Source organism: Phoxinus phoxinus (assembly GCF_949152265.1).
Source record: "Phoxinus phoxinus genome assembly, chromosome: 12".
Taxonomy (NCBI): Eukaryota; Metazoa; Chordata; class Actinopteri; order Cypriniformes; family Leuciscidae; genus Phoxinus; species Phoxinus phoxinus.
Window position 1 is genome coordinate 21629962 of NC_136887.1, and position 27614 is coordinate 21657575.

The 27614-nt window shown below is 37.0% G+C and overlaps 4 protein-coding genes and 1 long non-coding RNA gene across 13 annotated transcripts in view; 2 read left to right on the forward strand and 3 right to left on the reverse strand.

The window, feature by feature from the left end:
* Nucleotides 1-3459, reverse strand: part of spata4 (spermatogenesis associated 4) — a 19246-nt gene extending 15787 nt beyond the window's left edge. For 2 of the 3 annotated variants that reach the window (XR_013799885.1, XM_079631751.1), the window contains exons 1-5: nt 3150-3372; nt 2730-2859; nt 2448-2566; nt 1922-2142; nt 1643-1791 (exon numbers count right to left, since the gene is read on the reverse strand). Coding sequence is in view for 2 of the 3 variants with exons in the window: in XM_079631751.1 (XP_079487877.1) it covers nt 1679-1791; nt 1922-2142; nt 2448-2566; nt 2730-2859; nt 3150-3250 (684 nt within the window). In the remaining variant the exon portion in view is untranslated. Of the gene's footprint in view, nt 1-1642; nt 1792-1921; nt 2143-2447; nt 2567-2729; nt 2860-3149 lie in introns of all 3 variants that reach the window. The other variant, XM_079631750.1, reaches the window with a different exon arrangement.
* A 1879-nt stretch (nt 3460-5338) lies between these two features.
* Nucleotides 5339-11071, reverse strand: asb5a (ankyrin repeat and SOCS box containing 5a). Of its 6 annotated transcripts, none has more exons than XM_079631756.1 (8): nt 9936-10322; nt 9681-9776; nt 8628-8707; nt 8301-8408; nt 7774-7927; nt 7480-7614; nt 6342-6533; nt 5339-6234 (listed from the first exon to the last, which is right to left on the reverse strand). In XM_079631756.1, exons 2-8 carry the CDS (start codon nt 9748-9750, stop codon nt 6107-6109), a joined length of 867 nt encoding a protein of 288 aa, XP_079487882.1. In that variant the 5' UTR covers nt 9751-9776; nt 9936-10322; the 3' UTR covers nt 5339-6106. The 6 variants fall into 6 exon arrangements, with proteins under 6 accessions (XP_079487882.1, XP_079487883.1, XP_079487881.1 ...); XM_079631757.1 differs by having other exon boundaries at nt 9681-9761; nt 9940-10312; XM_079631755.1 differs by having other exon boundaries at nt 9940-10312.
* Nucleotides 11072-11844: 773 nt separating this feature from the next.
* Nucleotides 11845-16840, forward strand: neil3 (nei-like DNA glycosylase 3). Its single transcript, XM_079631759.1, has 10 exons — nt 11845-12131; nt 12223-12332; nt 13105-13236; nt 13546-13759; nt 13900-13974; nt 14072-14238; nt 15118-15287; nt 15370-15742; nt 16244-16400; nt 16522-16840. The coding sequence occupies exons 1-10, from the start codon at nt 12021-12023 to the stop codon at nt 16702-16704; spliced, it is 1692 nt and encodes a 563-aa protein (XP_079487885.1). The 5' UTR covers nt 11845-12020; the 3' UTR covers nt 16705-16840.
* Nucleotides 16721-21223, reverse strand: aga (aspartylglucosaminidase). Of its 2 annotated transcripts, none has more exons than XM_079631761.1 (9): nt 20987-21223; nt 20749-20902; nt 19603-19715; nt 19006-19118; nt 18179-18290; nt 17815-17866; nt 17532-17639; nt 17263-17396; nt 16721-17166 (listed from the first exon to the last, which is right to left on the reverse strand). In XM_079631761.1, exons 1-9 carry the CDS (start codon nt 21087-21089, stop codon nt 17066-17068), a joined length of 990 nt encoding a protein of 329 aa, XP_079487887.1. In that variant the 5' UTR covers nt 21090-21223; the 3' UTR covers nt 16721-17065. The 2 variants fall into 2 exon arrangements, with proteins under 2 accessions (XP_079487887.1, XP_079487886.1); XM_079631760.1 differs by having other exon boundaries at nt 16861-17166; nt 17815-17890; nt 20987-21221.
* Nucleotides 21135-27371, forward strand: LOC307008717. Its single transcript, XR_013799887.1, has 4 exons — nt 21135-21245; nt 21387-21464; nt 25447-25538; nt 25638-27371. It is a non-coding gene; the product is annotated as an uncharacterized lncRNA (long non-coding RNA).
* The last annotated feature ends 243 nt before the right edge of the window (nt 27372-27614 follow it).

The window sequence follows — 27614 nt, forward strand, 5'->3', positions numbered from 1 at the left end:
CTAGCCCTTGGCTAATAAATTGTTAGATTTCACTCGCCAGTGTTTGAGTTAGAAATATCATAGTTTAGCACAGATATATTTTCACTCGCCTTCACTCTGACTGAGCCCTTGAGACTTTCACTATTGCAATTCAACTCAATGGATGTGCACTTTATGCAGTGTACAGTATTTGATGCACCTTAAACTGAAGTGTGAAGGCGCCAGACTGGCCGTCGCTTAGAGCGCAGTGTTTCTCTCACACGCAAAGAGAGCAAGAGTCTTACATTCCATGTAGAATTAACACGCTACATGTAAATTATATTCTTTGCTGTATTTTCCTGTCAAAACAGAGTTTATCTGGAATTATTCAGCCTTTAATAACAAGCAAATGTTCATCAAATCAGTTCTAGTGAAAGCATGCAACGTGATTAATATTCATTAGCCCAGCAGCTCATCAGACCTTAGCGTGTTTTATATCGTTATTAGTAGTAGAATTAGTATCATTTTATCAGTTAATTGTTCATTATTTTTACAGAAACACTGAATGACCTCAAGCATCACCAGCCCTAAATTCTGATAAAATGACAAATATAATTTTTTTTTCACACATGGTTACTTTTTCCGGTGAGATTTCTGAAGTGTGCATACAATGGACACTTTACTATCCCATGTGAATGGCAGTGAAGTGACAGATCACATGATAATGACAACATGGCGCATGTAGTATGTTACTACACACATTCATACTATTTAGAACATACCTTTTTAGCAGTTGTGAAGTAATTACTTATTCAAGATGAGTACCTACTCAAGATAATATGCAATTTCGGACTAGGCAAATTCCTCAAAACTTGCCCTGGAGGGCCAATGCCCTGCAGAGTTTAGCTCCAACCCTGATCAAACACACCCGAGGACTAATCAAGGTCTTTAGGAAAATCACAGGCTGTGTCCGAAATCACCCCCCTACCCTTAAATAGGGAAGAAGTCTGCTGTGGAGCTCGCTTCAGTGCGAGCTCTGACAAAGTGCAAATCGAGGGCGCATGTCGACCGCAAGGGGGGCGCTTGCGAGCACCCTTCTGAAACCTAAAATGACAAATGGAACACTCTACGGTCTCATGAACTTAACAGACACGCGTGCGCAGCAGTCATTGTTCACAAGACCGTAAGTGCATAAGTGTGCCATTTGGGACAGGGCCATAGACTCTAGAGAATACCCATAATGCACCAGATGAAGATGGCGCCCACAGCTGAATCATCCATTTTCCAAACCGCTGGTCCAATATGGCAACAGTGTGATATCATACAGGACAGGTATAATTTTCTTTTTACTTCATTATTAAATTGTTTGATTAAGGTTTATACATGCTAGTTTCCATGACAGAGTTCAAGATAAATCTTTCCATCTTGGACTCGGAGCTGCCAGTTTGCTTAGTTTCAAATGATTATTAGTTTTTCCATTCGTGTTTTTATTCAAACCAAGTATTCAAGTGGACTATATTAGTGGAGAGGAGCAATGTAGGGAATAGTGAATGAGGGAATAGAGGGCGATTGCGAACACAGCCACAGGTAGGTGAGTTTTCAGAGTTTGAGCTAAACTCTGTAAGGCAGTGGCCCTTCAGGACCAGATTTGAGGAACCCTCATTAAGACTTTTGGCTTACGTACATCTCAAGCTTCTGTTGGGAATGCAGGGCCAGGCACTTAACAAGCTGCTTGACTGGTGTCCATCAGCAGGTTTGGCTCGCTCTTGTGGGCTAACAGTGAAGACAATCTGACAGCCTGTTCTCCAAGAGTGGGCTTAACATCAAATCGTTCTATCAAGAAGTACACAGAAAAGTCAATGTACCGCTTACTGAAAATATGACATGAAGTATACAATAACACATCCTTTCACATGACACACATCTCGAGGCAAACAGAAATGAGTCAACGAGTGTTACTCACTTGGGTCTTGGGTTCTCTCCTCTTTTCTCTGTTCTATGTGCCTGTGTATGATTGCAAGGACCTTGCACTGGTTGGTGATGATGTTTGGTTCAGCTATAACCTCACTGAGTCTCAAGTTGCTCTTTATGGCCACTGAGGCTGTGGAACGAGCCACCATGGGCAACTGGTCTTGATAAGCCTTGTCTGTGAAGCCTTGCTCCACCTTCTGGATGGTTTGGATCCTACAGAAAGCATAAAACAAGCCAAGTGAAGACAAGGTGTGACATTAATTAGTCCTTACCCTTTGAAGCACATGTGACTCTTTTCGAAATCATGGCTGCAAGCCAATTTGCATAATTATATTACACACTTAAAAGCATGTATTTTTATCCATCGGCAATGGATTATATCGTGAGAAGTGGGTTTTATATACCAGAATAGAGAAAAACAAAATGTGAGTTTTCAACAACAATGGTAAAAATGCTATTTGGCTATCATTTGGTTTACATAATCTGATGAGAAAGTACCAGTAAATAGGAAAGCTCACCTTCTGTTGGTCAGAATGCTGTAAATCTCCTGCACAAGAAGCTCTGCAGCTCCAGGTTTACAGTGAATTGTGCCATCTATGATCTCCTTCATCAGACTGATGTTTTGCTTCAAAATAAACTTTTAAACAACCAGAGAGGCTAGATCTTTATTAAACTGGAATATTTTACGGAAAAAAAAGGCCAAAGTATAATAGACATATCAAAGAACATTAATAAAAATTAAATAAACAATTATTTTCATGTCATTAGGTGATCATTTCTGCAGGGTATATCAAACTCACTTTCTCAATCTGGGACCAGTTTGATTGTTTGGTAGCCAAGGAAGTTCCATTGTCATAGGAGTGCATATGAAAATCCTCTGGGAAATACCAGGAAAATATTTCCGCCACTAGGTATCCGTTGGAAAAGTCTCTTTGGTCAAAAAAGAGAGCAAGGCACGTTTATAGCACATTTCATCTTTATAATATTTTTTTATTCAAATTTATCCTTTCATAAAACCAAGTGTTTAATACCATTAGTTCAAAAAGTAGCCGGAAAAACAGCGAAATAGAACTAAAATGATGAGTTATACTTGATTAGAAATCTAAACTAACAAGCGATATGCCATATTTAAGATGTTATGTGCAGATACATTGAGATCCCCTAAATTGTTCAAGCTTGTGCGACTGCAGAGACGCTGTTATCTTGCTAACGTAACTCACCTGCGCACGTTTTTTGGGAAAAACGTTAAATCAAGACTTTGCAGCCATTTCAAAACCTCTCGTGGTGTACCAGCCTTCTTAGGCGACTGTGAATAGGCCATTTCTGAAAGAAACGATGAGTTTGTTTGGCGAAGAGAACAAACCCCCTACGGTTTCATTGTTTACAGTTGCATGGAAACAAGCTCGAGGACACGCGCTGAAGGTGATGTGCTGCCACCTGCTGGCAGATCATATGATTGATCTGTACAGTATGGACCTTATTTACAGCAGCGCCATCTTTGATTTTTAACGGTAATGAGAGCGATGCTGTGAAGGGTAGACTGCTGCAATTCACCTGCTTATACTACGCCCTAAAAGTATGTACTCTTTTTGTTAAGAAAAAATACATACTTTTGAGTGTGTAGCAGAAGAGTAGACAAGCTTTGGGACATACTATCACGTCATACAATTCCTTCTTTAACGGTTGCAATGCTCTCTGTCGCTTAGTTACACGCATCCTGTCACGTAAACTGACCTGTCAATTATCTTGTCAAAGATAACATCCTCAACATTTAGTTTAATTTAATTTCCTACTGTATCGGAGAGAAATGAAGCACGTTGATCTGCTGTCACGTTCATGAGTCTCCTCATTTCCATGCATAACCATGCATTTAAAAGTTAATGGCCAAACGGATCAAGTTCACGTTGTTAGATGAAATATAACACGGATAACATTACATACATATTTTTACTTGTCAACCCCTTTATCAAAACCTCTCTTAACCGTCGGTGGCGCACATCCGCCATGTTTAACGTTAGTAGTTTTCTGAACACTTCTCTTACTCGTGATTGTAGTTCTGATGCTCCAAAGAGCTGTATTAGGCTGTAGTGAGCACGGATCCACACTTCGAAAATCCACCGGAAATAGAAGGCATAAGCCTACTCTTTTCAACATATGCTTTGGGACACACTTATTTTAATCTCAAACTGTTTAGGATAGAGATAGTATGGGGACATTGACGCAGCTAGACATAATCTACCTGTATTGTGTTTTGCTCTGCTGACGAAACACTGCAAATATATAAATATATATATATATATATATATATATATACAAAATCCCCCACAAAGTATGAGGTATGGGAAATTATAAGTGAGAAGCTTTATACAGTTTTTTTTTTTTTTTTTTTTTTTTTTTTTACAGTGGGTGCCATTGAAAACACGCTAACCCTGCGTCCCAATGTCCATAGGCGTACTATCCATCCTAAATAGTATGCAAGATTAAAATAAGTGTGTCCTAAAGCACATTGTGTATGCCAGAAGTCCCCGGATGGTCTACTATTTCCAGTAGATTTTTGAAGTGTGCTTTGGATAATTTTAGTTTTTGGAACAGTAAAAAGTGTTAAAAAAAATTACAAAACATAGCGGATTTGTGCGACCGACGGTTAAGTAGAGAGGTTTAGATAAAGGGGTTTGAGTTCATCAATTAATCTGATAAAAAAAATGATTACGTTATCCATGTTATATTTCATTTGCAACAAGAATGTGAACTTTTATAAAGATATGTTTGGCCATTAACTTTTAAATGCATCGTTATGCATTATTATGAGGAGAGTTCTCTAGTGCACGTGCAACTTCTTTTCTCTCCAATATGGTAGGAAATTAAATGAAATAAAATGTGGAGGATTTTAACTGTGACAAGATGATTGACAAGCCAGTTTATGGTGACAATGCGTGTAGCAACAGAGAGAAACCATTTAAAACAAAATTTTATGACGTGATAGTATGTCCCAAAGCTTCTCTACTCTTCTGCTGCACACTCAAAAGTATGTAGGCAACTTTTTCTACACAAAAAGAGTACATACTTTTAGGGCATAGTATAAGTATGCGAATTGGGACGCAGCACATGTCTAGACCTCATTCATACTTGTCATGGCGCTGCTCTGTATGGTCTATTGATGGGTTGCGTTCCAATTTCCAAACGGGATAAATCCACCTCTGAAGGGCACTTCGGAGTCAGAACAATAATTTCCTCAATATTGAAGGGTCGTTTCAAACCAAAGTGCTCAAAACTGCTCACTTCAAAGAGCTCTTTGGATGAAAGATTTCAATAGTTGCAATAGTCTTTTTACCCCCTATTGTGACATAGCCTATACCCGAGTAAAACGGTTTCTGAACAAGAAAAAAATAGGATGGGACTACTGTGTTTTGCTATTGCTGCAGTCTTTTTTTAATACTTTATTATCAACAAATAGCATGTACATGGGTAACTTCCATATTACAATCACATGCTTCACAATACTGTTACAGTCTTATGTGAGTGACAAGTGGTGCGTCCCAATCAGCTCCCTATTCAGTAGACTAAAAAGTCCCACAATGCACCGTGAAAACCAGGAAGCATCGATGCTCACTAAAGAAAGTTCTAAAGCGAGCCAACTCGCACATAATGACATGCGATATGTTTTTTACAATACAAACTATTATTAAAAAATATGTCAGCATAAACATACATCGCTAAACAGTACTGAACATAATAGCAAACATTTATTATTCACTTATATGGCTGAAATTGAGACAGCACATTAAGCCAGCAGCCATATCACCCTGTAGCCAAAGACTGGTCGCCCACTGAAGCGAAGCAGGGTTGAGTCTGAATTAAAAAAGTTTAATAATAATGTGTACGAATAAATCATTTATAATAAATCCTGCAATATTCTATAAAAAAAAAATAAGAATTGTCAATTTTTATTTATTGGGACACTCATTGGAATTAGATAGTTTTAAGTGGAAAAAGTTAAAGTAAGACAAACAAGATGATGAGGTACCATTATTTAAGTATTTATGGACATCACTGGCTTCTTGTCAAATCAGGCCACGAAGATTATTATAAAGGCAAAACAGCTTTAATTTAAAACTATTATTTACTTAGTCAAACAATATGATAATACTAAGATGGCCTGCCAGTAAACATAATGAGATCATCTATATTGTAGAAAGTTCTTCATAGCATTAGGAAGGGGTAAATGTGGTAGAAGATGTAGTCGGGAACGTCCCAAACTCTCCCTGATTTGCTGACGGCACAGCTGGCGTAGAGAACGGGGTGTCGCTGCAAAAGGAATAAGCTGGTAAGGGCTGATGCAGTAAAACATGCAAAAGTCAAAACAAAAAATCAGTGACTTTTGAGTCGATAATGGTGCTGCACATTTAACTCACCTTCATAAATCAACAGGAAGCCCTCTGTAAGGCTCCCTGGAGGAGCAACATCTACAGGCCGTTTATACTCCATGTTGCGTGCATTTACATCTGCCCCAAATTCCAGCAGGAGCTTCACTATGCTAACACAGTCTTTCTGGGCTGCTGCATGAAGAGGAGTCTCCATATATGCTCCTTTCTGCACATTTGCACCTGTGATGGTGAAAATGCAGTAAAATATTACAGTATGGGTTATGTCACGAATATTAAGCCTAACTTTTTGTGAGAACTAGTAGCGGGCAATATATGGGTTAAAACAATGAACAGATAGAATAGAACCGATATTGGCCTAAAAGTGTTTCATTTCTATCACAGTTATATTAGTTAAACCTTCTGCAATGCATCTTCAGCTCTATGGCACAAAAAATCATATTAACCCCCTTTCCTGTTAGTTTTCAAATTGATTTTCAAATTATTTGATTAGTTTATAAGGCACTACATAGACTTGTGACCGTGACTTTTAAAAATGCTTTCAGTCTATAAAGCAGGAAGGGCTGAGATTGTCCGGTTCGTCTATTCTAGTTGCTACACAAAGTAGAACTAAAACATTTAGTGATGTTGTATTCAGCCATTATATTCCTAGAGGAAGTGAGAGGTAAACATAAACACCTGTTATTTAGGTTGGCTTTTATGAAGCGTCTTAAAATAAAATGCAGTATTAATTAACGTTGTCATCATTATTTATAATCTATTTTGATTTTCAAAATTTCATTGGGGATCTTTCTTTGTTTGAAATAAAGTTTGATCGATTGATTGAACTCGAGTTGTGAATGTGAGTTTACATTCTGTGATGAGATAAAAAGATTCACAACAAATGGCTCTTTAGAGCGGATTCTTTTTTATGAACTGTTTTCATTCACATTAACTGGCTTAAACCAGTCTGACACTGAGCTGACACTCCGTCTCAATTAAATCAACCAAATCAACATCTGACTCGCTTACAGAACTCCACTTTATATTTACTTTCAGCATTGTCCATATAAATATATTGACATACTGACTATCCACTAAAGTTGTAAAATAAATTACTCATTGTCAGGTTGTCATAAAACTGCAGTTTGTTTGTCTGCACAGTTAGAGTGAATTTTGGCATGTTTACCTCCATCAAGCAGCATGCGGGCACATATGAACTCCTTGCACCGACAAGCACTGTAAAGAGGGGTGCCCATGTGAGGGATTTCATAATCCACATCCACACCCCATGCAACCAGCGCCTCCACACACTTGCTGTGACCTTTTGAAAGAGACCATATAAAACCATCTCATATTAAAAACTTCAAAAGTCTATAAGGAAGTCTGCTAATTAGAGTACCATAGTCCTACTCAAATCAAAATTAGCCCTAATTTTGATTTGTGTGGGACTATGGTACTCTAGTGTCAATCTTATACCCACCCATGCTGACTGCCTCATGGATGGGTGAAGGCTGGAATATAGCCAGGGCATGTGGTCTGGCATCACTCTGCAAGAGCAGCTCTAGACATGCCAAACTGCCAGCTGAGCAGGCATGAAACAATGGAGTCACACCATCTATAGTTGTCACATTTACCTGAACACACAGAACAGCATGTTTCACGCAATGACTGAAATGCTAAAAAATAAACCTTATATCTCATATTTTATGGTTTAAGTTATTACCAAATAATATAATATAATATGATTCAAAAAAATAATATAATTATTAGGCTATATAACAAAAAACGCTACTGTTTTTCTACAGAATCCATAATTGAATTGATACAATAAAATATATTTTAACATACATGATAAGTTAAACAAAATAAATAAACATATACTGTATTTTAGTGTAACATAGGCTATATATTTAGCAAATATGTTAAACCCAGTAAAAGAAGCCTAGGCCATTGCTAATCAAGACCTCTGAAGTGAAAGTGTTACCAAGCAGCCCTGCAGAGACTAACGTTGGCTCCGGCATCTATCAGGGTTCTGGCACAGGCAACATGGCTCCCTATGCATGCCTCATGAAGAGGGCTAATGTGGTCTATTGTCAGCACATTCACGCTGTGGCCCTGAGGACAGATTAAGAGAAATGAATATTGCATTTGAATGTGCAGGATTATTTTATTCCAGATGGTGGCAGCAATGCCCTTCACCTCTACACCATGTGTATTTCATTACTAATCCAGTAGAGTGCATGTGACTACATGGCATAAATACTACACACATTAATACAAGTACATATTTCTTATCTAACAGTTGAACTAAAGCTCGTTTAAATGAGAAATTACCTGAGCAATGAGGGTTTTGAGGGCCAGCAGACGTCCTTGGCTGGCAGCATCATGAAGAGGTGAACGGTCTGCCCAAGACCCTGGAGAAGAATAAAAACAGTGATTTTCAGTGTGTGTGTGTGTGTATGTGTGTATGTGTGTGTGTGGGGGGGGGGGGGGATTTCTATGTGACTACATGGTATAAATACCACAAATATATATATATATATATCTCATTTACTCACCCTCATGTTGTTCCAAACCCGTAAGACTTTCATTCATCTTCAGGGCACAAAAGATCTTTTTGATGAAATCTGAGAGCTTTCTGTCCTCCATAGATAGCTACACAACTGACACTTTTAACGTTTCAAAAAGTTAATAAAGAGGTCGCAAAACGAATCCATATGAATTGAGCGGTTTAGTCCTAATTTTCTCAAGAGACACAATTGCTTTATATGATGAACAGATTTAATTTAGGCTTTTATTCATTTATAAACCTTGATCAGAGAATGTAAAGCTCAACTTAACCTGCTTGACGCGTGAGAACAAACCTCATTGATTCTTGCGGAAGCTCAAACGTGCTGCGTTACACATGAGAATGAATCTCATTGGTTCTCGCGCATCAAGCGAACATGCTTGAGTTTCAGATTACCACAACTGATGTGTGCGTTGATGAATGTTTATATGTGAATAAAAGGCTAAATTCAATCTGTTCATCCTATAAAGATATTGTTTCTCTTCAGACAATTTGGACTAACCCGCTCAATTCATATGGATTAGTTTTATGATCTCTTTATGAACTTCTTGAAGCGTCAAAGTGGTAGTTGCATAGCTGCCGAAGATGAACGAAAGTTTTACGGATTTGGAACGACATGAGGTTGACTGATTTTTTGACAGAATAAAATTTTTTGGGTGAACTATCCCTTTTAAATGTAATGTTAATATACTGTCACTATGTTTCTTTATTTTAAAACATTAATTTCTGTTTATTTTCAGATGTAAATGTGATTTTTCTAGATTTTCACTGCATACATATATAGCACCATCACAAAAGCTGATATGCTGTGTACACACCTGAGTCAATATCCAGTATAACTGCTGATGCATTCCACACGTCATCATCATCATCGTCACCTCCCTTCATCACTCACTCAACTATGGTACAATATCCTTCGAGTTCAAAACATAAATAGGACCAACTCTCTGTATCTTTCAATTTTCCTTCTTTCAGTCTGCACATTCAAGAACAATTAATTCAAGAACACAGCTCACTTTCGCACTCAGGATATTGTAAGTCAATCCACGTACACATGAAACATCTCAAAGCACCAACCTTGGCTGGTTAACCAGCTCAGCAAGACTTCCACTTTGACAGAGCTTGTGTCCCTTCAGGAAAATGTTTTCTCCTTATATCATTTTCTTCAAAAAATGCTTTAAAAGAGTCACTGTAGCTGTCTGGTGTTTTTATCTCAGTTGCCCTACTTAAGTTGCTTAGTAAATGCCAGACTACGGCAATCCCCTGTGACTATCCCCCATCTCTGTTCCTCTCTCCCTGATCTTAAACTTGGAGAAGCAGTTTTCTGAGATCCTCTGCGAGACAACTTGTTTACACCAAAAGCCCTCACTGCTGTGGCCCCGACTGCACTACTCAAACTTTAGCAGACAAGCGTCTGGCTGCACAAATGCTTGATAGACTCATGTTAACTGCTTTCTTGTGTAGTCAAAGGGGACGGGGGTGCATGGCCTCAATTCTATTTATACAACACTGTAAACAGCAGCCTGGCAGCCATTCCTGGGATTTGGTTGCATGCATACTTTGTGAACTTCAATGTGCTTGATGTTGCATGTTTAGGATCTGTGGTCATGTGATTGTAGGTCCTGCTGTGATGCAAAGCACACAAATTTGAATCTTAAGTGTGTGCTTTGTAATGCAGAAATTATACCTCGTGAACTGAAGTGTTTAAAAAGCATATCTAAAATACCATAATGTAAACTTGTACTCCCTGTTATGGTCCTTATCACATGCTATAACAGCTATTATAATGAATAAATAAATCTACACTGCAGGAAATTCCCCATGCTCCATATATATCCTCCATAGCAAGCAGGCCATCATAAAAGGGCAAAATGCTGGCAATAGGAAATGAAATCCACAGCAGTGATGTAAGCGTGCTCTACTTACCATGCCCTTGGCTTTGACCATTCTCATAGAACTCAGCAGAAATCCGGGCAGCCTCCTTGCGGTTGCCTTTGATGATGTAGAATTGTGTGAGTAGATTAAGGGTAATTCTTACGAAAAGTTTGAAGCAGAAGAGGGCAAGGATAGTGAGGTAAACATTAGACAGCTGTGCTGTGAATGGCCTGTATTCCTCAGTGGTCTCTGTCATGGCTGTTTTAAGAATGTTTTGTGGCAGGATAAGCAGAGTCACCTGCTATGCCACCCCAACAGCACCCCCCATGCACTTGGGTCCTTACTGCAGCTCAAGTAAGATTTGGATATCAATTGTTTTAAAGCAAAAGTTCTGAAAAAAGGAAACTTCTGTGTGGATTCACAACTGTGCTGTTATTTTTGTTTCCATGCATGGAACACTAAAGATAGGTCTCAAAAAAGGCAACCGAGAACATGGTCTTGGACTCTGTGATGAGAAGGACCTTCTCACTGGGGACATAGGAGAGTCCTGACCTGTCCTGCACACAAATGCCCAGACAGTAACTGCTTCTGAGTTGAATTGAGTAGAATAACACTGAACTTATTTTCACTGTTTAATTCAGTCAAACATACTGACTGAAGTGATTTGCTGTAACTCAAGAAGTGAATACATTGATCATGTAGTACGCTACACTTGACAGAAAATATTTTTTCACTGAATAAATTGTGATGAGGCAGCTTCTAGATAGCCGTAGTAATAATTTAATAGGCCTATACCTAAACTTTACTGTGTTATATTTAATATCAATCTGTTTATTCAGTGAAAATAGCCTAAATGTATTCATAAAAACTCGTTATTCAATGGAATGGTATATCCTATAGGCTATTTCCCTGAGAAATATATTTATTTGAATATAGGACTATTAATTTATTCTACTTAGGCCTATTATATAGCCTAATATTGAAAATGTAAAAAAAATGAATAATTTGGTAGATTCTAAGACGGATTAATTACATCCTGGGTAAGGTTTATAATATAATGAAGTTACTGTTAATTATTAGACAACATAGCCTACTAATCTTATATAAGCAAGTTACGTTTTTACGCCGTGACGTCTGTACTGACGCATGTCGCATGCGCAGCCGCAGATTTGAATTATCTGGCGGGTTCTTTCTGCTCGCTTGTTGGGACAAACATTAGCGACCTTTTTGATATTCGATCAGATTTGTTCGTTCTTTGCTTATAGAGACTGATACATCTCGCGATGGTCGAGGGTCCGGGATGCACTTTAAATGGAGAGAAGATTCGTTCAAGAGTTCAAAAGGGACAGAAAGTTTTAGACATAGGAGGAAATCGAAATGAAAGCAATAAATCAGTAAGTGCATGACAGTTCAGCTGATGATGTAACAACAGACCTGCGTAAATGACAAACATGTGAATGTTTACTTGTTTTCTTTCTATTTCAGTCTGAGGCCAGTACCAGGAGCTCTTTCCATAGTTTTATGGGCTGTGAGTTCACAGGGGTGGAGACACTGGGGAAAGAGCTGTTCATGTATTTTGGCTTCAGAGCTCTGAGGTTTGTAGTAAACGCAAATTAATTCATTTCTGCTTTGTGTTTTAAATTATTATTTGATGTAGTGATTTGTTAGAGGTCATGGACCAATTGAAAGTTTCTTTCCCGATGAAGGCAGATTGAAATTTTCTGGCTTGCTTCCCAGAGCCCTGTTTAGATTTGAAAAGCACTCAAGTCATGAAATTATGTTCTGATTTATCATTCCAATGCTTTGCAGACTGTAGCAGGGCAATTTTTTAGACATTTTAAAGGGCAACTGACATTATAATGTGTGTATGTATGTGTATTAGGCTACATACACATGTATGTTTATTTCACATTAATATGTAATGTTCTCAAAAATCTGGAAATATCAATGAGATTTAAAAAAAAACCATTGAATTTCACAACCTTGTAAGTCATGAAAAAGTAAAAAATATCTATAGGCTAGTGAATACATTTCCCTAGTCTCTCTTGTTGTGCTCTAAAATATTTCATTGCCTAGATTTTCTTTGTAAGTGCTGAGTTTGCTCTCTAGCAGGTTTGTGTGATTAGCATCAGTCTGTCCTTTGAGGGTAACTGTCTGTGTGATTGATAGTGAGGCAAATGTTTCTAGCTAATATCTCTTTCATATGAGCCTTAAAGTGGTTAAAATCTAAAAGTGTGTACTTGACCTACAAATTAAAATCTGTAAATCCTTTTCCTGTAATCACAAATGACAGGTAAGGTGATGCATTCATTTTCATAAAAAAAGGTTCATCCTTTTAAATTCACTTTATATGCGTTTTGGGTTTAGACTGCACTTCGGCATGAATGGTTCCTTGAGGATAAACCCCCTGGAGAAAGACTTGAAAGGGAAAACCCCAGTGCTGGTTATTCAACTTACCAATGATGCTGTCTGTTTCTTTGACACAACTGCAGAAATCAGGTAAAATCTCTTCTAATAGCTCAAATTATGGTTATGACATTTGTATTATGGGATAAGTATAACATTTAATCCTGGATTAGATTGCATCTTTAAAAGTCCTTCCATGTGAAGAACTTTATCCTAATGTACATCTGGAAGGTCAGTTTATCAAGTGCAGGTTTCAAGCAGGGAACTTCCCTGTCGCAGAAACGCTGGCTATACTGGATTAAATTCCAGACTATCAAAACTGTGTGATCCAGACACCCTGAACTCTTTTCATTTTTACACTGAGCCTTCCCAGGAAATAGTAATTCTGTTTGCTTCCCTTAGACTCTCAGATGACTGTGAGCAGAAAGTTAAAGCCATGGAGGCTCTCGATATCTGTTCACCAAAGTTTAGTTTCTCTCGGGCGGTGGAAGCTGTAAAGCGGGAGAGTGCGAGAATGCTCTGTGATGTTCTGTTGGATCAGGCTGTCCTACCTGGTGTAGGAAACATAATTAAAAACGAAGCGCTCTTCGACAGTGGCCTTAACCCTGCTGTCAAGGTACATTTTGCTTTGTGCAGTTCCAACACAAAAATCAATATCTCTGTTGGATGTTACAGTTGAATGGATGTTTTACACCTTATTTGAAATATTTTTAGGGTGTTCTTTTTTTATTTTTTATTTCTTCTGTGCTTTTAAAGGTCAAGCAGTTGACAAGTGAACAAGTTCATCATCTTGTGAAGATGACACGAGATTTCACACTCCTATTTTATAAGGTGTTTTGTCTCTCTCCATTACTCTGGACAATACATTTACGATTTTATGTTTTTTGTCAGATCTGCGTTATTTTTATTTCTGTTCTTTCCAAAACAGTGTAGAAAGAATGGATCCCCACTTTACAAGCATTACAAGGTGTATAAACGTCCTAACTGTGGCCAGTGCAGCGGAACTGTCACCGTCTGTCGACTGGGAGACAACGGTAGAATGACATACTACTGTCAGCGCTGTCAAACAGGGGATCCAAGTGAAGTGAACATCAGGTTAGATGTACCTCCTCTCATGGCTACTAGGGGAGTAACAATACACTTGTGTCATGATTCAGTTCGATACATAATATACTGATCTCATTATACATTGCAAAGCCAAAATAGTTTTTTAATAGGGGTTTAAAAAAAAAGCATTACTTCTAACACATATACGGTAGTTAACAGATAACAAAAAGTACTTTTCATTAAAATGCAAAATTTGGCATTACATCAGGGGTGGACTTGGTCCGTCTTCCCATTCACAAGGTAATGGTGGCACCAGAATCGAAATGTTCATGATTCTGCTTAGCTAAAAATACAGAATTATGTTATGAACAAATGCCTTTCCCTGACTAATTTGTATTTCTTAAAGTTATGAATTTTATTTTTAATGTAATAATTAATAAACGTTGAAGCTCAAATGTGACACCTTCTCGGTTTATCATATTTGATGCACCATATATCTCAGGTGCATCAAATATGTTTCAAAGTGTAATGACTATTTTGACAACTGATTGTTTAAAGCAATACTGCATTTTAAAATGTGCAAATAGATAAGTCCATAGGCTTGTTCCAGTCTGGATATTCTCGATAGTACATTTCAAAATTGGGAAGATCACAATTCAGATTGTGGATCGTTTGTTATAAGATCGTGAAATTACATTTTGGGAAGATCGCCCACCCCTATCATATCTGATGTTAAATTAAATATGTCTTAACTTACTTTTTAGGTAAACTATTCATAAGGACACATTGTAACTATATATTATCCATAATACACATTGTTGCGGTTTTGTACTGCAATATATTGTATTGTATTACACCCCTAATAGCCACCTATTCATACACATGTTTACACATGAGAATCCAGTTGCTGACTCTTCACTTTGACAGTAAACTCCCAACTCGCAACAGTCTGATTGGATGGGCTTATCAGGGAGGAATGAGCAACAATGATGATGTGGCGAAACGAGAAGAGGAAGAGTGGGCGTGTTCCCTTTGCACTCTAATCAACAGACCAATCAACAAGTATTGTGATGCTTGTATGAGCCCTAGACCAGAGGGTAAGTCTCAAACCTGCGTATTTAAAGTGAAAGATTTCAAACATAGTTCACATCTAACTTTCTCTTTTCTGAGTACGTATAGAGCCCACAAAGCTGGAACATTCACCTATGAGTCAAGACCTGATCCGCTACCCCTGCAACAGTTTTAGCAAACCCCTGCAGGAAATAAAGATGAATCGTAGGACTGCATTTGGGACCACCACTCTAGTCCTAACCAACCTCAGTGCAAAACCTGACTCTCCTTCAAGTCCTGCCATTAACCAGGCACACGCACCAGAGACAATGAGGGGTCTGAGCACACACGGCTACTGGCAGCGGAGGAGTCCCAGTAATGGCGAGAGTGGGATGCAATTCAAAGGCAATGAGCCCTATAAGAGAGAATCTCTAGCAGACCACAGTCAGCCTAACAAGAGAATGAAAACCACGAATGGAGCGCTTTCTGTAGGCTCCTCAAGGTGAGCGAGTGCAGTTAGTGTTTTGCCTATGACAAGATGTATCCGTGAAGTACTGATATTTTTATTCATTAATAAAACTAAAGAATACCAGCAAGATTTATGACAAGATGTCAAAATAAATACTAAGAATGAATTGATAATTCACCTGTCATCATGTATTCACCCTCATGTCATTTCAAACCTGTATGACTTTTATTCTGTGGTACATAGACAAAAACTCCCAGATATTTTGAAATATATACATATAAAAAAAAAAGTGTCCATACATTAAAATGTAATGGGGTCCAGACAGTGTTGTTTTGGACCCCATTGACTTTCATTGCATGGACAAAGACATTCTTAAAAATATATTTTGTGTTCTATTGAAAGAGAAATATACAGGTTTGAATGTGAGTAATATTATGACAGAATTTTTGGGTGAACAATTTATTTGTTGAATGGCACAATGTAAAATAAATAGTTGATTTTGAATAAAAGAACATATCTCACTCAACTAATCAGGGGCACACAGAATGAAGCAACCCTACCCACAACCCCCTGCTGCAGTAGTCATCACAGACCATGCAACCTGAGGGTGGTCAATAAGGAAGGAGAAAACAAAGGCAGGCAGTTCTACACCTGCTCCTTACCCCGAGGAACTCAGTGTAACTTCTTTGAGGTAAGTTTCAAAAATGTTAATTCTATCTGAAAAATCAAATCTATTTTAATTTTCAAATCCGTTTGAAACTAAAACTAGAATTGGAGGTTTGTACTTATTTTAACTGTGATTCTTGCAACAGTGGGCAGACCTGCATTTTCCCACGTGTCATCATGGCAAACGGACTCTTATGAAGACCGTTCTGAAACTGGGACCGAATAACGGCCGCAACTTCTACACATGCCCAGTTAAAATGGGCAAGCAATGTAACTTCTTCCAGTGGGCTGAGAACGGCCCTGGCATCTCAATTCTGCCTGGCTGCTGAATCCACAACATGAGTTGGACATTGCATCTTTTATTTAAATGTATTAAAAATACTTTTGAAGCAATTCTTGTTTATGTTGAGATGATGAAATCAAAAGTGTTTTGTCATTGTAAATCTTTAATAAAAATTTGTTTTGAAAAAGCATTTCCAATTAACATTTTCCTGATTTCTGTGGAAACATAGTTGTGCAAGTTAAAATACATCCCAGAGCTTAATCTTACAACAGATTTTTTTTTTTTTAATAAATAATTATTTTTTAGATATAAAGAAGTGCAATGTGAACAATGATCATAAGGCATATACCAATAAAAAATCATGAACAAACTTTAAGCAGCATGTAAACAAAACAAAATGCTGGCAATTAAAAGCAGTCCACCTTCTGCAACTGAGGTTGCTTTGTCTGTGGGTTAACCACCATGAAGGGGAACTGGCTGAGCCCAGGACGCTTGTTACAAGCTGCACCTTTGAATAAAAGAAGGGTTTTTTGACAATGAATTTCATGATTCATATAAAACTTTTTATACTAATTCTGAATAAGAAGCAAACATTAGCGTTTACCATATCCACCAGTAGTATTGGCACAAATAAGTGCTCCAAAGAAATCGGGGTAGTACTTCTTGATTCTGGATATGGCCGTCTTGCAGGCAACAGTGGGTTGGGCTCCATTTCTCATTAAATCAACAGCTAGAAAACTTTGACCATAAACAGTTTTTTTAAATAAAAGGTTTCAATTATATATTTATATAGAATCACATTTATTTTATCAATGCACTTCATACCAGTTTTTCTTTTCTGTTGATGGTAATGACCTCAAGAATGGTAATTACCTAGGAAGGAAACGCATCATGATGTCTCCATCCCCTGTGGCAGCCGCTCCCCCCGCTGTGCTGTCGGCATAAGCCCCGGCTCCAGCCACTGGTGAATCACCTACACGACTACAGATCAGCATACATATACTTTACTAAAGCGCTGTTGACAGGGGACTGGAAACCTATTTCTGTCACTACTGAACAACAGCAAAGCTCAAATCAAAGTGAAGTTTCTTGAAACACTAATGCGTTCTGACTTCAATAGGACGCCTGAAACATTCTAACAAGCAGTCATACTCACCCTGGTATCTTATGTCTTGCTCCATTGGTGGATGTTGCAGCAGCCACCTGTCCTTTCTCACCAATCACAATCATTCCTAATCAAAATTACCGGTAAGAATGTACCATCATCTAAGATCATATGCATCAATGATTGAAACAAGCAGTGGTTTTCAAATATGTCCTCAAGGCATTCAGCCCATTTATCATGCTTCCTTTTCATTATGCAAATTAAATCTAATGAGCTTGATACTCTGTGGACCCAAGTCTGCATTAAGAAAAACACATTTGCACCAACAGATTTCTTTGTCTAAAGACTGATCATCTATCTATTTTATCTAGGCTTTACAATAAATAAACACTTATAATCTTAAGAGTAATATTACCAATTGTGTCATGAGAACTGGGGTCAAAATTTCCCTTCGGATGCTTTGGCCTCCACGACTTGCCGTTGGGCTTGTACGGCCCACATGATTTGGAAGGGTCTGGAAAAACATTCTGTAAAATAAAAAGACAAAATAAACAAGTGATATGGCTTCAAATCATGCTTTGATCTAGGGACACAGAACAAAGTTGTTTTTTTATGACTGACGTTTTAAAATTAACATTACATAAGCAAGGCTATCCATTTTTCATGTTGTTCCCTGATTTGCTTTATCCACCTTAAAGTTTTCTAGGGAAATTCTGATTTTTGAAGATCTGATTTATATAGCCAACAAGCCTTACAGTTTAATCTGACTTATGAAAACACAAAAAATAATGTATTCAGAGCATTGTTTCGCATATTTCCATAGGGCTTTGATTGTGCCAATAGCAGAATGTAGGAATCAACCATTGTATTCTTCATGAATCTCACTATGCATTATTCATTGCTTTGTTTCACGATGCATATTTTCTAGTCAGTGATTACAGTGATATCCTTCCAAAACTTCTCAACAAATCCTGCATGAATTGAGGTAAACATGACTGCTTTCTCAATGTAAAGCAAGTCTTGTAAAGCACATTCTGGTTCTAACCAGAACACACACTGACTGAAACTTAAAAAAAAAAATCTTTCAAAAGGTGTTTGGTTCATTTGAAGTATATCGAAGCGGTTTATCTGCCACAGATCATCTTCTAAACCCATGCTTGAAGTTGCCAAAGGTGCTTTAGAACTTAAAAGGTAAACCCTGCAGTGATGATTACACCGAGGTTCCTGGTTATAGGGACTCACCTTTCTATAGTTGGTTTGACAATTCTGCTGTAACCACTTGGAGAAAATAGCTATTGATTGGTTGGTTGACAAGTCCTCAGACATGAAGCCCATGTTTTGTGCAAAGATTGTGGCTGCATGAAGACAGGAAAAAAAAATCTTATTTTCAGTGCTACTAAACTTCATATAGCAGGGGAGATTTGAACAAACGGAATCACATAGTAGAGCTGATGTGAAATAGACACAGAAAAGAGCAAAAATGGAGCAGGGGAGGCTTACTCAGCCTTTTTTATTGTAATGTGGATGTTAAGCAGCCATGCACAGAAAGAAAGCTGTTTTAGTACTCTAATTTTAATTAAGAGCGCAGATGGAATTAATAGAATGGCACAACATTATAGATGGACCTACAAGTGTAAAGCTGATATAAAATCTGAATGGGCCTCTAGTATCTATAAACACATAATTTAGCGAAAGAAATAGTTAAAAAGAAAAATTTTATTCTTAAAATCACTCCATCTGTGATTACATTTCCCCCCCGGCCGAACCTCTTGATCACTGAGTTGTTGCAGCCACATGATTTGTGAATGGAGGAGTGACCACTAAATGTACAGTTCCTACCTGATTCGCCCACTATGAAGGTGTGCTCTGTGTATTCCATCACGGCTCGGGCAACACCCACAGCATTTTTGACCCTGCGTAGGTCTCCCACTGCCCCCACTTCCATTGTGTCACTGAACATGGGACATATAGCAAACGAACACATGGCTGATACTTTGTAACTAGGGAAACTATAATGACAAACGCTTAATGTAAAAACTTCATAATTAGTTTCCAATTTATCATTGTGTAAAAAACAAAGTACGAGCTTTTGTGTCAGGTTATGTTTTAATGCTAAATATAACGGTAGATGTGTGTATAACCACCCACTGTAATCAGAGAGGTTCCTGAATCTCAATCGATTTCTAAATGGTTAAAATTAATGAAAAATAGTTTTCCTTTAGTTGCGTCGCTTCACCGTAATTCACAAATCCTCTCCTGTGGCCTCATGGGATATTAAGTGTCATCATATGCACACTTCTGAATCTCGGAGGAACTAGGAGGTCATCCAGGTGCGTTTTGCCTACTCTTTTGCCTACTATGATATATTTTTTCACATACTGTTTTTCACCTACTACATAGAAAGGAAGTATGCAATGTCGGATGCAGTCCTCTTCTCTGATGACATGTTTTTCGGCGCAAGGGCGGAATAACCCGAGTTGCTGGTTCTGGAAGTATTTTTTACATACATTTTTACCATAGGGATTTATAAAAGGTCTTTGTTAAAGCATTGTAAGCCATAAATCCAGCCAAGCACAACACCACAAAATTTGATTTGAAGTATTTGAAAATCTGACTAAATACAAAGGTATAATCCCATGAAGCATTGCGAACAGCAGAGTATAATTATTCATGGATAATTTTAAAACAACTTATTCAATTTTTTATATATATATAATTTGTAAATATTTAAGTATTTTGAAAGCATAGGGAGTCCTTAGCTGAATTTGAAATCCGATACTAGCGTACTTACCACATCTTTCTATGGCAAAAATAGTAAGAGTAACGTTAGTATGCAGTTCCGAATTTCGCACAACTCACTGCTTCATGTGAGTGGGCGGAGCTAAATAGCTATTTTTGTTGTATAATATTATAATTGTATATTATTATTTTTCAATGTGGGCAAATGCCTCAAGCATAAGTTACTGATATATTTGCCTAGCCTACCCATTCATGATCATCGCGTCAAGGGTGGTCTCTCCCCACTCATCCGGGCTCCCGCCAAACCCGACGCTGCCATCACACTGCTCGAGCTCACACTGCGCGCAACCGCTCTCCACCGCGTCCAGAACCGAGCCACCCTTCTGAAGCGAGCTCCAGGCTACAGAGAGAAACCACAGAAGATCCTACACATCCCTCAGAGCTCATATACGGTGCAGTCATGGTCATGGTCTCAGACTCTCACCTGCGCCAGCTGCATTCTCAAAATGCCAAGTGTTGATCACCAAGGGAAGAGCAGCTTGGTTTAGAGGAAGCAAACAAATGATGGCAAATACTATTTGAATCATATTACAATACTAAATAGACATAATACAATTCCTTCACATTATAAGGGCATCCTGATCACGAGATCTGTCATGCAACTATTCACATCCGTGTTTTGTCACATGACTGGCGTTGTGTTAATGAATATTTAAAGGGACCGTCACCGCGCAGTCAAAATAGTTAAGTTATATTTTCATGTGATGATGACGAGACAATATTTTGAGCAAACACATGGATTGAATTCGATCTGAGTTCTAATTTTTTGTCCTAGGGGTTAAGTTTTATCAAAATAAAACATTTTAAACCTTTTCTTTACCAAGGAGACATCAATGTCAAGACCATGATTGAGATTAAATATGAGACTTGATGTGTGAATAAAACAAAGACTCAAAATCAAGGTAAATACCACTTGTGAGCATATTTTATTGTTGTTATTTTTAATCAAATTCCAATTTTGTCAGACTAATAAAAAAAATATTATTTCAACATTTGTATTTAGGATACAAATTAGCCATGAAACTAGCCTAGCAATCAAAAAGGTAAAAATTTAGAAAAACAAATGATTGATGACAGAATTATCCTGTGATCCATGTATATACACTAAATAAATCAGTTTGAGTGTGAAAAGTGTTTTAAGGGATTCACCCCGGGGCCTTGAAAGTTAAAAAAACATTTTTTTAAACAATACCACAGTGTTAAAGACAGATACTTTGAGGTGGAAGTTATACTTTTGATGCCATCTGTTTACATTATTTTGCTTATTATTATTTTTTATGATTGTATTTAAAAATAAAAAAAATCCAGAATCCCAAAAGAAAACCCGAAATGGTGCTCATGGTGCATAAAAAGATAAATCTCTGCAAACTAAAATTACAGTATAGCTCCAAAGTTTATAAAAGAGTTAAACTCAACCAGTCAAGTCTTGTGGATTGTGTCTGATGGCTGAAATGTTTCATACATTAGCTTACTAAAGCTGCAATTTCAGTGTGCAGACATTATCAATGATTCTGCAAAATAGACACAAGCAAATTGAATCAAAAGAACGTGAATCACTGAATGATGTAGAAGATTAAGTGGAAGCAAATCAACATTGTCCATATAAGGGATTTCCTCGACCGTCAGAAGTTATTACTTTGGACTTTCTGTGAGAGTGTGAATGAATCATACGAGAGTGTTAGGGATAATGTTCAAATCGCCTTGTTTTGGATAAAAATAAAATGACAGGTCATGCATAGACTATCTTGTATCTTTGAATTTAAATAGATTTGTAGTTATTTCCCTATGAAAGCCTTAAAGTCTTTGAACCTTTTTTCTTGATTCACCGTGAAGCTGATTGGTTTGCTTCATGGCTTTTAACTCTTTAACAAAGAATATGAAAAAAGAATGGAAAAAAGTTAGTCTGGAAACAAGGCTGCTGCGCGGATGGGCACTTGCACTATACACCAGCTACAGCTTTATAAGCTGGAATACACAGCAACAAAATACTGGCTATTTAAAAACTCTTCTTACATAGTGAGTGCCACATTGTTCATCACATGGGATTTAGTCACCTGGTTAAATAACACATATCTTATAGTAAATCCTGCAGGAACCTTAGCACAGAAACTCTGCCAAAAATAGGATGAAAACGGGCACAATTATGTGGCCTGCCCTCTTATGCTAAACATCACAGCAGTTACATACAGCACAGGTATTGGCAAAGTATTGCTCTAACCAGAGAAAGAATGCAAAGATATTACATTTCTTGTTGTTACATATTCATAGAAGGAATATACAGTTTTATACCATATTTTATTCATGGATTTGCCCTCATACAATAATGCCTTATAAAAGAGTCTGTGCAACAGAGGCGTGTGCTGGAGCTTAGTGCAGGACAGCTCTGAAAGGCCAATAGAAAGAGTTATTAAATGCACAGAAAGCAGAGACGGATCTAATACTAACTTAAAGTGACATAAGCAGAGTTTCTAAGAATGTATTACAGAGCCAAACATCAATTTCTTTATGATAATAATGTAATGTCTGTAGGCTTACACCAGACAAACAAGTAAAAAGACCTGTCTTATAATAGAGAAAATAAGCAATGTCCAAGAGCATTATAAACATGGTTAAAATTTAATATGTTTGAAGTTTAGATCCTCAATCAAAACAAAATGTTGGTTTGTGAGGAGAATGTCCCTTGACACACTGGAGACAGTTTCTGAAAGGAGAACACGGAGCAACATGCACCCTTGCAGAAAGCATCCCACTTAAGTTCCTAAATGCATTCAGAAACACACTGATTGGACCACTATGCCATAAAGAATGACACCATTGATCATGTGATATATATATATATATACACACACACACACACACACACACACACACACACACGCACACGCACACGCACACGCACACACATATATGCTCCCGCTCTTCTTTTTTCTGTGTTTATCTTAGACCATTTGTATTTATTTAATCTAGTTCTTATTGGTTTTAATTTAGTGTAATTTATGTAGTCATTTTTATTTTACAGTTTTAAGTTTTAGTCATTTTTAAAATTTTCTTTCTTTTGTCATTTTTTCTTTTTCTATTTAGTTAGTTCTTTATTTTATTTCAGTTTTTAATTTTTTTTCTAACATTCATTTAAGTTTAAGCTTTTTCATCTAATATATATATTTTATTTTAGCTTCTTTCATTTTTTCAATTAACATAAACTATTTTTAATAGTTTTAATTTGAGTTAAAAATAACAACACTTGTTCTTAATGGTCTTAAAGGGTGAAATAATTCAGACATTATGATTTCATCTTAGGGATCAATTAAATGCTGTCTTATTTATATTATCCTATGGTCTTAATGAGAGGTATTTGAGTAAAAAAGTATTTAATGAAGGCAAAGATGGCACTGAAATCATACCAAAATGCCATAAGGGTGCAAGTGCATTGGGTAACTTGCATTGGAATCAGGTTATTATATACAAGCTGTAACAAAGATAGGCTTCCATGTGTTAAAAAAGAAAAGTCAAACAGATGGTGGAATGTGTTTATTCACGTGCCAGACTTTGAAAATACATTTGAATTTCATGAAGTTCTTTTTAAATTGGTTTAAAAGATGGGAGTCAGTCAAAACACGCTGAGTAAACTCCAGGTGAGGTGGCACTAACTAACACCGCAGTCACCTGATGAATGGGTGAAATTGCAATCAAATTTCAATATTTGGCATAGGAATAAATATTCAGCAATGACAGATCTGTCATCAGAGAATCTTAAATGTTGATGAACAAATGTTTGGGAACCGAACTGCCCTCACAAGGGAAGATGTGTCTATATAAGTCTTTATTTGGGCCTAAAAAGGGACTTTTAAAATAATGACAATCATATGCCAACAACAATGTTAATTATAAAAATGTTGCAGGAATGAGGCATGTATTTGTCTGTTTTTAGGCCAGTGAGCAATTAAATATATGCTTTAAAGTGAGATTTTGAAGACTAAGGTCACCAAATGTAAACTAATAGGGAAAAACTTACTGACCCTCAGTTTATACTTATTTAACAGATTGTGACCTACTTTCATAAAGATTTCAATTTTAATTTTAAAATTATACATATTTTTGTGTTGTTCTTGTCTTAAACAACAACAACAACGATTCGACTATTGCATTTTGCAAAGGCATATTTTATATTTTTCTAAATAAACGTTATGGAAATTATGTATTGCTCTGAGAGGAAGATACATTCAGGATATTTCGGAATATTTAAAAAGAAAAACTGAATTATTCTCAAGCCAAAAACATTATAGGCAATGCCTAGAACATAAACTGACACAAAATACAGTATGTGTCATGACTAATTCCAGGATGTTTAACAACAAAAATTTAGCATAATGTGAGATTAAATATGGAAAAGGCCTGCATTTAAAGCCATTCTGACATCAATACAGTGTCTTTATACAACATTCACCATGGCTGTCAGCACTAAATCTTGTACCATTTTACAGGAGACTCTACAGTAGTTGAAATTAGATTATGTTACTTGGGTATTACATGGAGATCACATTAGTCTTAGGCCTGACAAAATATAGTATTTTTCAAATAAATGATCCTGAATAATTTACATAAATTATCTTATATCCTCAAACTATGTTTCTTCTTTTCATTCTTATTCAGATCATGCCATGATTTTGAAGCAGTGTTCACCACAGGGAGATGTGGATAACATCAGAAACTTTAAGAAGCTGAACCTTTAAAAAAAAAGAAAAAAAGAAAAAAATAGGAAAGGGAAAGAAAACGTTCAATCCAATATATGCTGGATAAAAAGAAGCATTGAGGAACATGATAGCGAAAAGACAAACAAACCAATAATATATTCCTGAGAAACAATGCTCTTGTATTTTCCCACAGGTGTCCATGAGCAGTCAGTTGCAGTCGCTTTATACATTCATCCAGGGAAGTATACCTTCTGGGGCAGTTCATGTCTCATTGAGGACCTAAAGGTCAGTGATTGAAGCTGTTGTATAATGTCACACATATAGCCACCCTGTCTTGTCTGTGTCAGCTGTCCAGTCAAGGACTGTGATTTCTGTTTTGAACAGGTAGTCAACCCTGGAGCAGCTCCATTTTTCTGCAGTATATCTGGGTTCATTCCTGCCTAACTCCCAGCAACTACCATTAATGTAGAATGAATGCCTCTGGCAAAACTTGAGCTACCGGAATCTACCGGGTCTGAGTTTACCAGCATGCATCAATCTCTGCTGCATTAGAAAGAAAAAAAGAAAGTGGGAGACTTTCAGGGCATAGCAGAGAGGCTGGAGATGGGTTGATTGAATTTAAACATCCACACAAAGCACAACAGCAATTCATATTCCTTAATTATTCCCAAATGTTAAAGTTCAACAGCAGTATATATTTTGTTGCGTTGTTTTGACCTTCAATTCCCTCAAAATCACAAAATCTGCCCTGATGATTTTTAAAATATCCCAGTCACGGTTCCAGAGTGTGTAAAGAAAGATTGGTGTTATTTTCTCATTGTTGTCTCTGTCTTTGCAGCTCAGAAAGTTGTGAATGTCAACAGAACAGCTGCATTAAACTATTCATGCAATTTTCCCTAAAGCATGTTTCTGCTAGCCACTTATTTTCAGGTGGAGAACAAAAGAATGTTTGATGCCCTGCCTCCATTTAAGTTCCAGTAATGCTTGTTTAACTATGGAAGGTCATTTAACAGGTGACAGGTGGCATTTTGTTAGATATCATATCTGCGTTGTCGACCTTGACAATTCAAACATGCTGGTAAACTGATTTAGAAAGCAATTCTGGTTTGACAGTTTTCAAAATAGTGAACATTGAAACCTTTTACTTCTCTTGTTTAAAGTTTAGATAAAATGACTCAAAGCTTAAGTAAATAACCCAGTGAATGTATCAGTTATAGTCCTGTTATTTTCAGCTCTTTTTTGTGAGATAGGATTAAGATATCAAGATTGTGTGATAGAATTGTTCTTGTCATCGTACAAGCATGCTATCCATTTAGTTTTCTATGTTTTGACAGTATTTTGCAGTATTTTTGAAGTGTAAAGGGGGTGACCCATGATATTTGTATGTCATTGTCCAAAGATGCAAAATTTATTATATTTATTTTTATTTACTAATACTTTTTATATTGGTATCTCATATTTGAATGGCCAAGCATTTGATTTGAGAATACAAGCATGGATAGAAATGTGAACTGTCCTTACATCTCGCTAGTCTTTTCTTTAACCAGTTGATGGGGCTGTAGAGTCACCATTGGAACATGTAATACATATAATTGGTCTAATCACAGGATTGCATTAGGATTACATTACTTTGCAAGGGAGTTAAAAAAATATGAAATAATGCTGTAAATAATAGATAGGGGTCCCGAACTGTTATAGCTGGTTACGTTTATTGCTTCCTTTGAACTATATATTGCTGGCAAACAGGATAATTTGTATTTGTAAGTAATCTGCTGCAGTGGTGTTTGTATATTTTAAGGTGTAATCTATCTCAAACAGAAGAAAACACAAGGGCCTGCGGTGTTTGTGATCGCACTTGAATGGTTGACTTATTCCCCGCTGCTTCACTCTCTTCCACCTTCTGTCTGCTCAGTGCAGATAAGGCTGGTGTTGTAAGGGCTGTAATATGTTGTATCTGAGGTTAAGGTTAGATATCGTACAAATAATTCTCCAGGGGCTTTGAAAAGCTGTGTTATTCTTGTCATTCTCTTGTTGTCTTACTTCTAGCAGCTACTTACCATTTAAAATGACTAACGATAGCAGAACAATGCCAAATTAAAGCAAATATTTGTTTCACGGTTTATTTGCGATTTGCCTTGTGATATTTTTCTTTTATTCGGTTTTATAACTGCAGTGTAGGGGAAATAATTAATTTAATTTTAATATAGACCTTTAACTGTATACTTTAAAGGGTTAACTATAGTTCACCCAAAAATGAAAATTCTGTCATTAATTACTCACCCTAATGTTGTTTCAAACCCATTAATGTCATCTTCGGAACACAAATGTAGATCTTTTTAATTAAATCTGAGTGATTTCCGT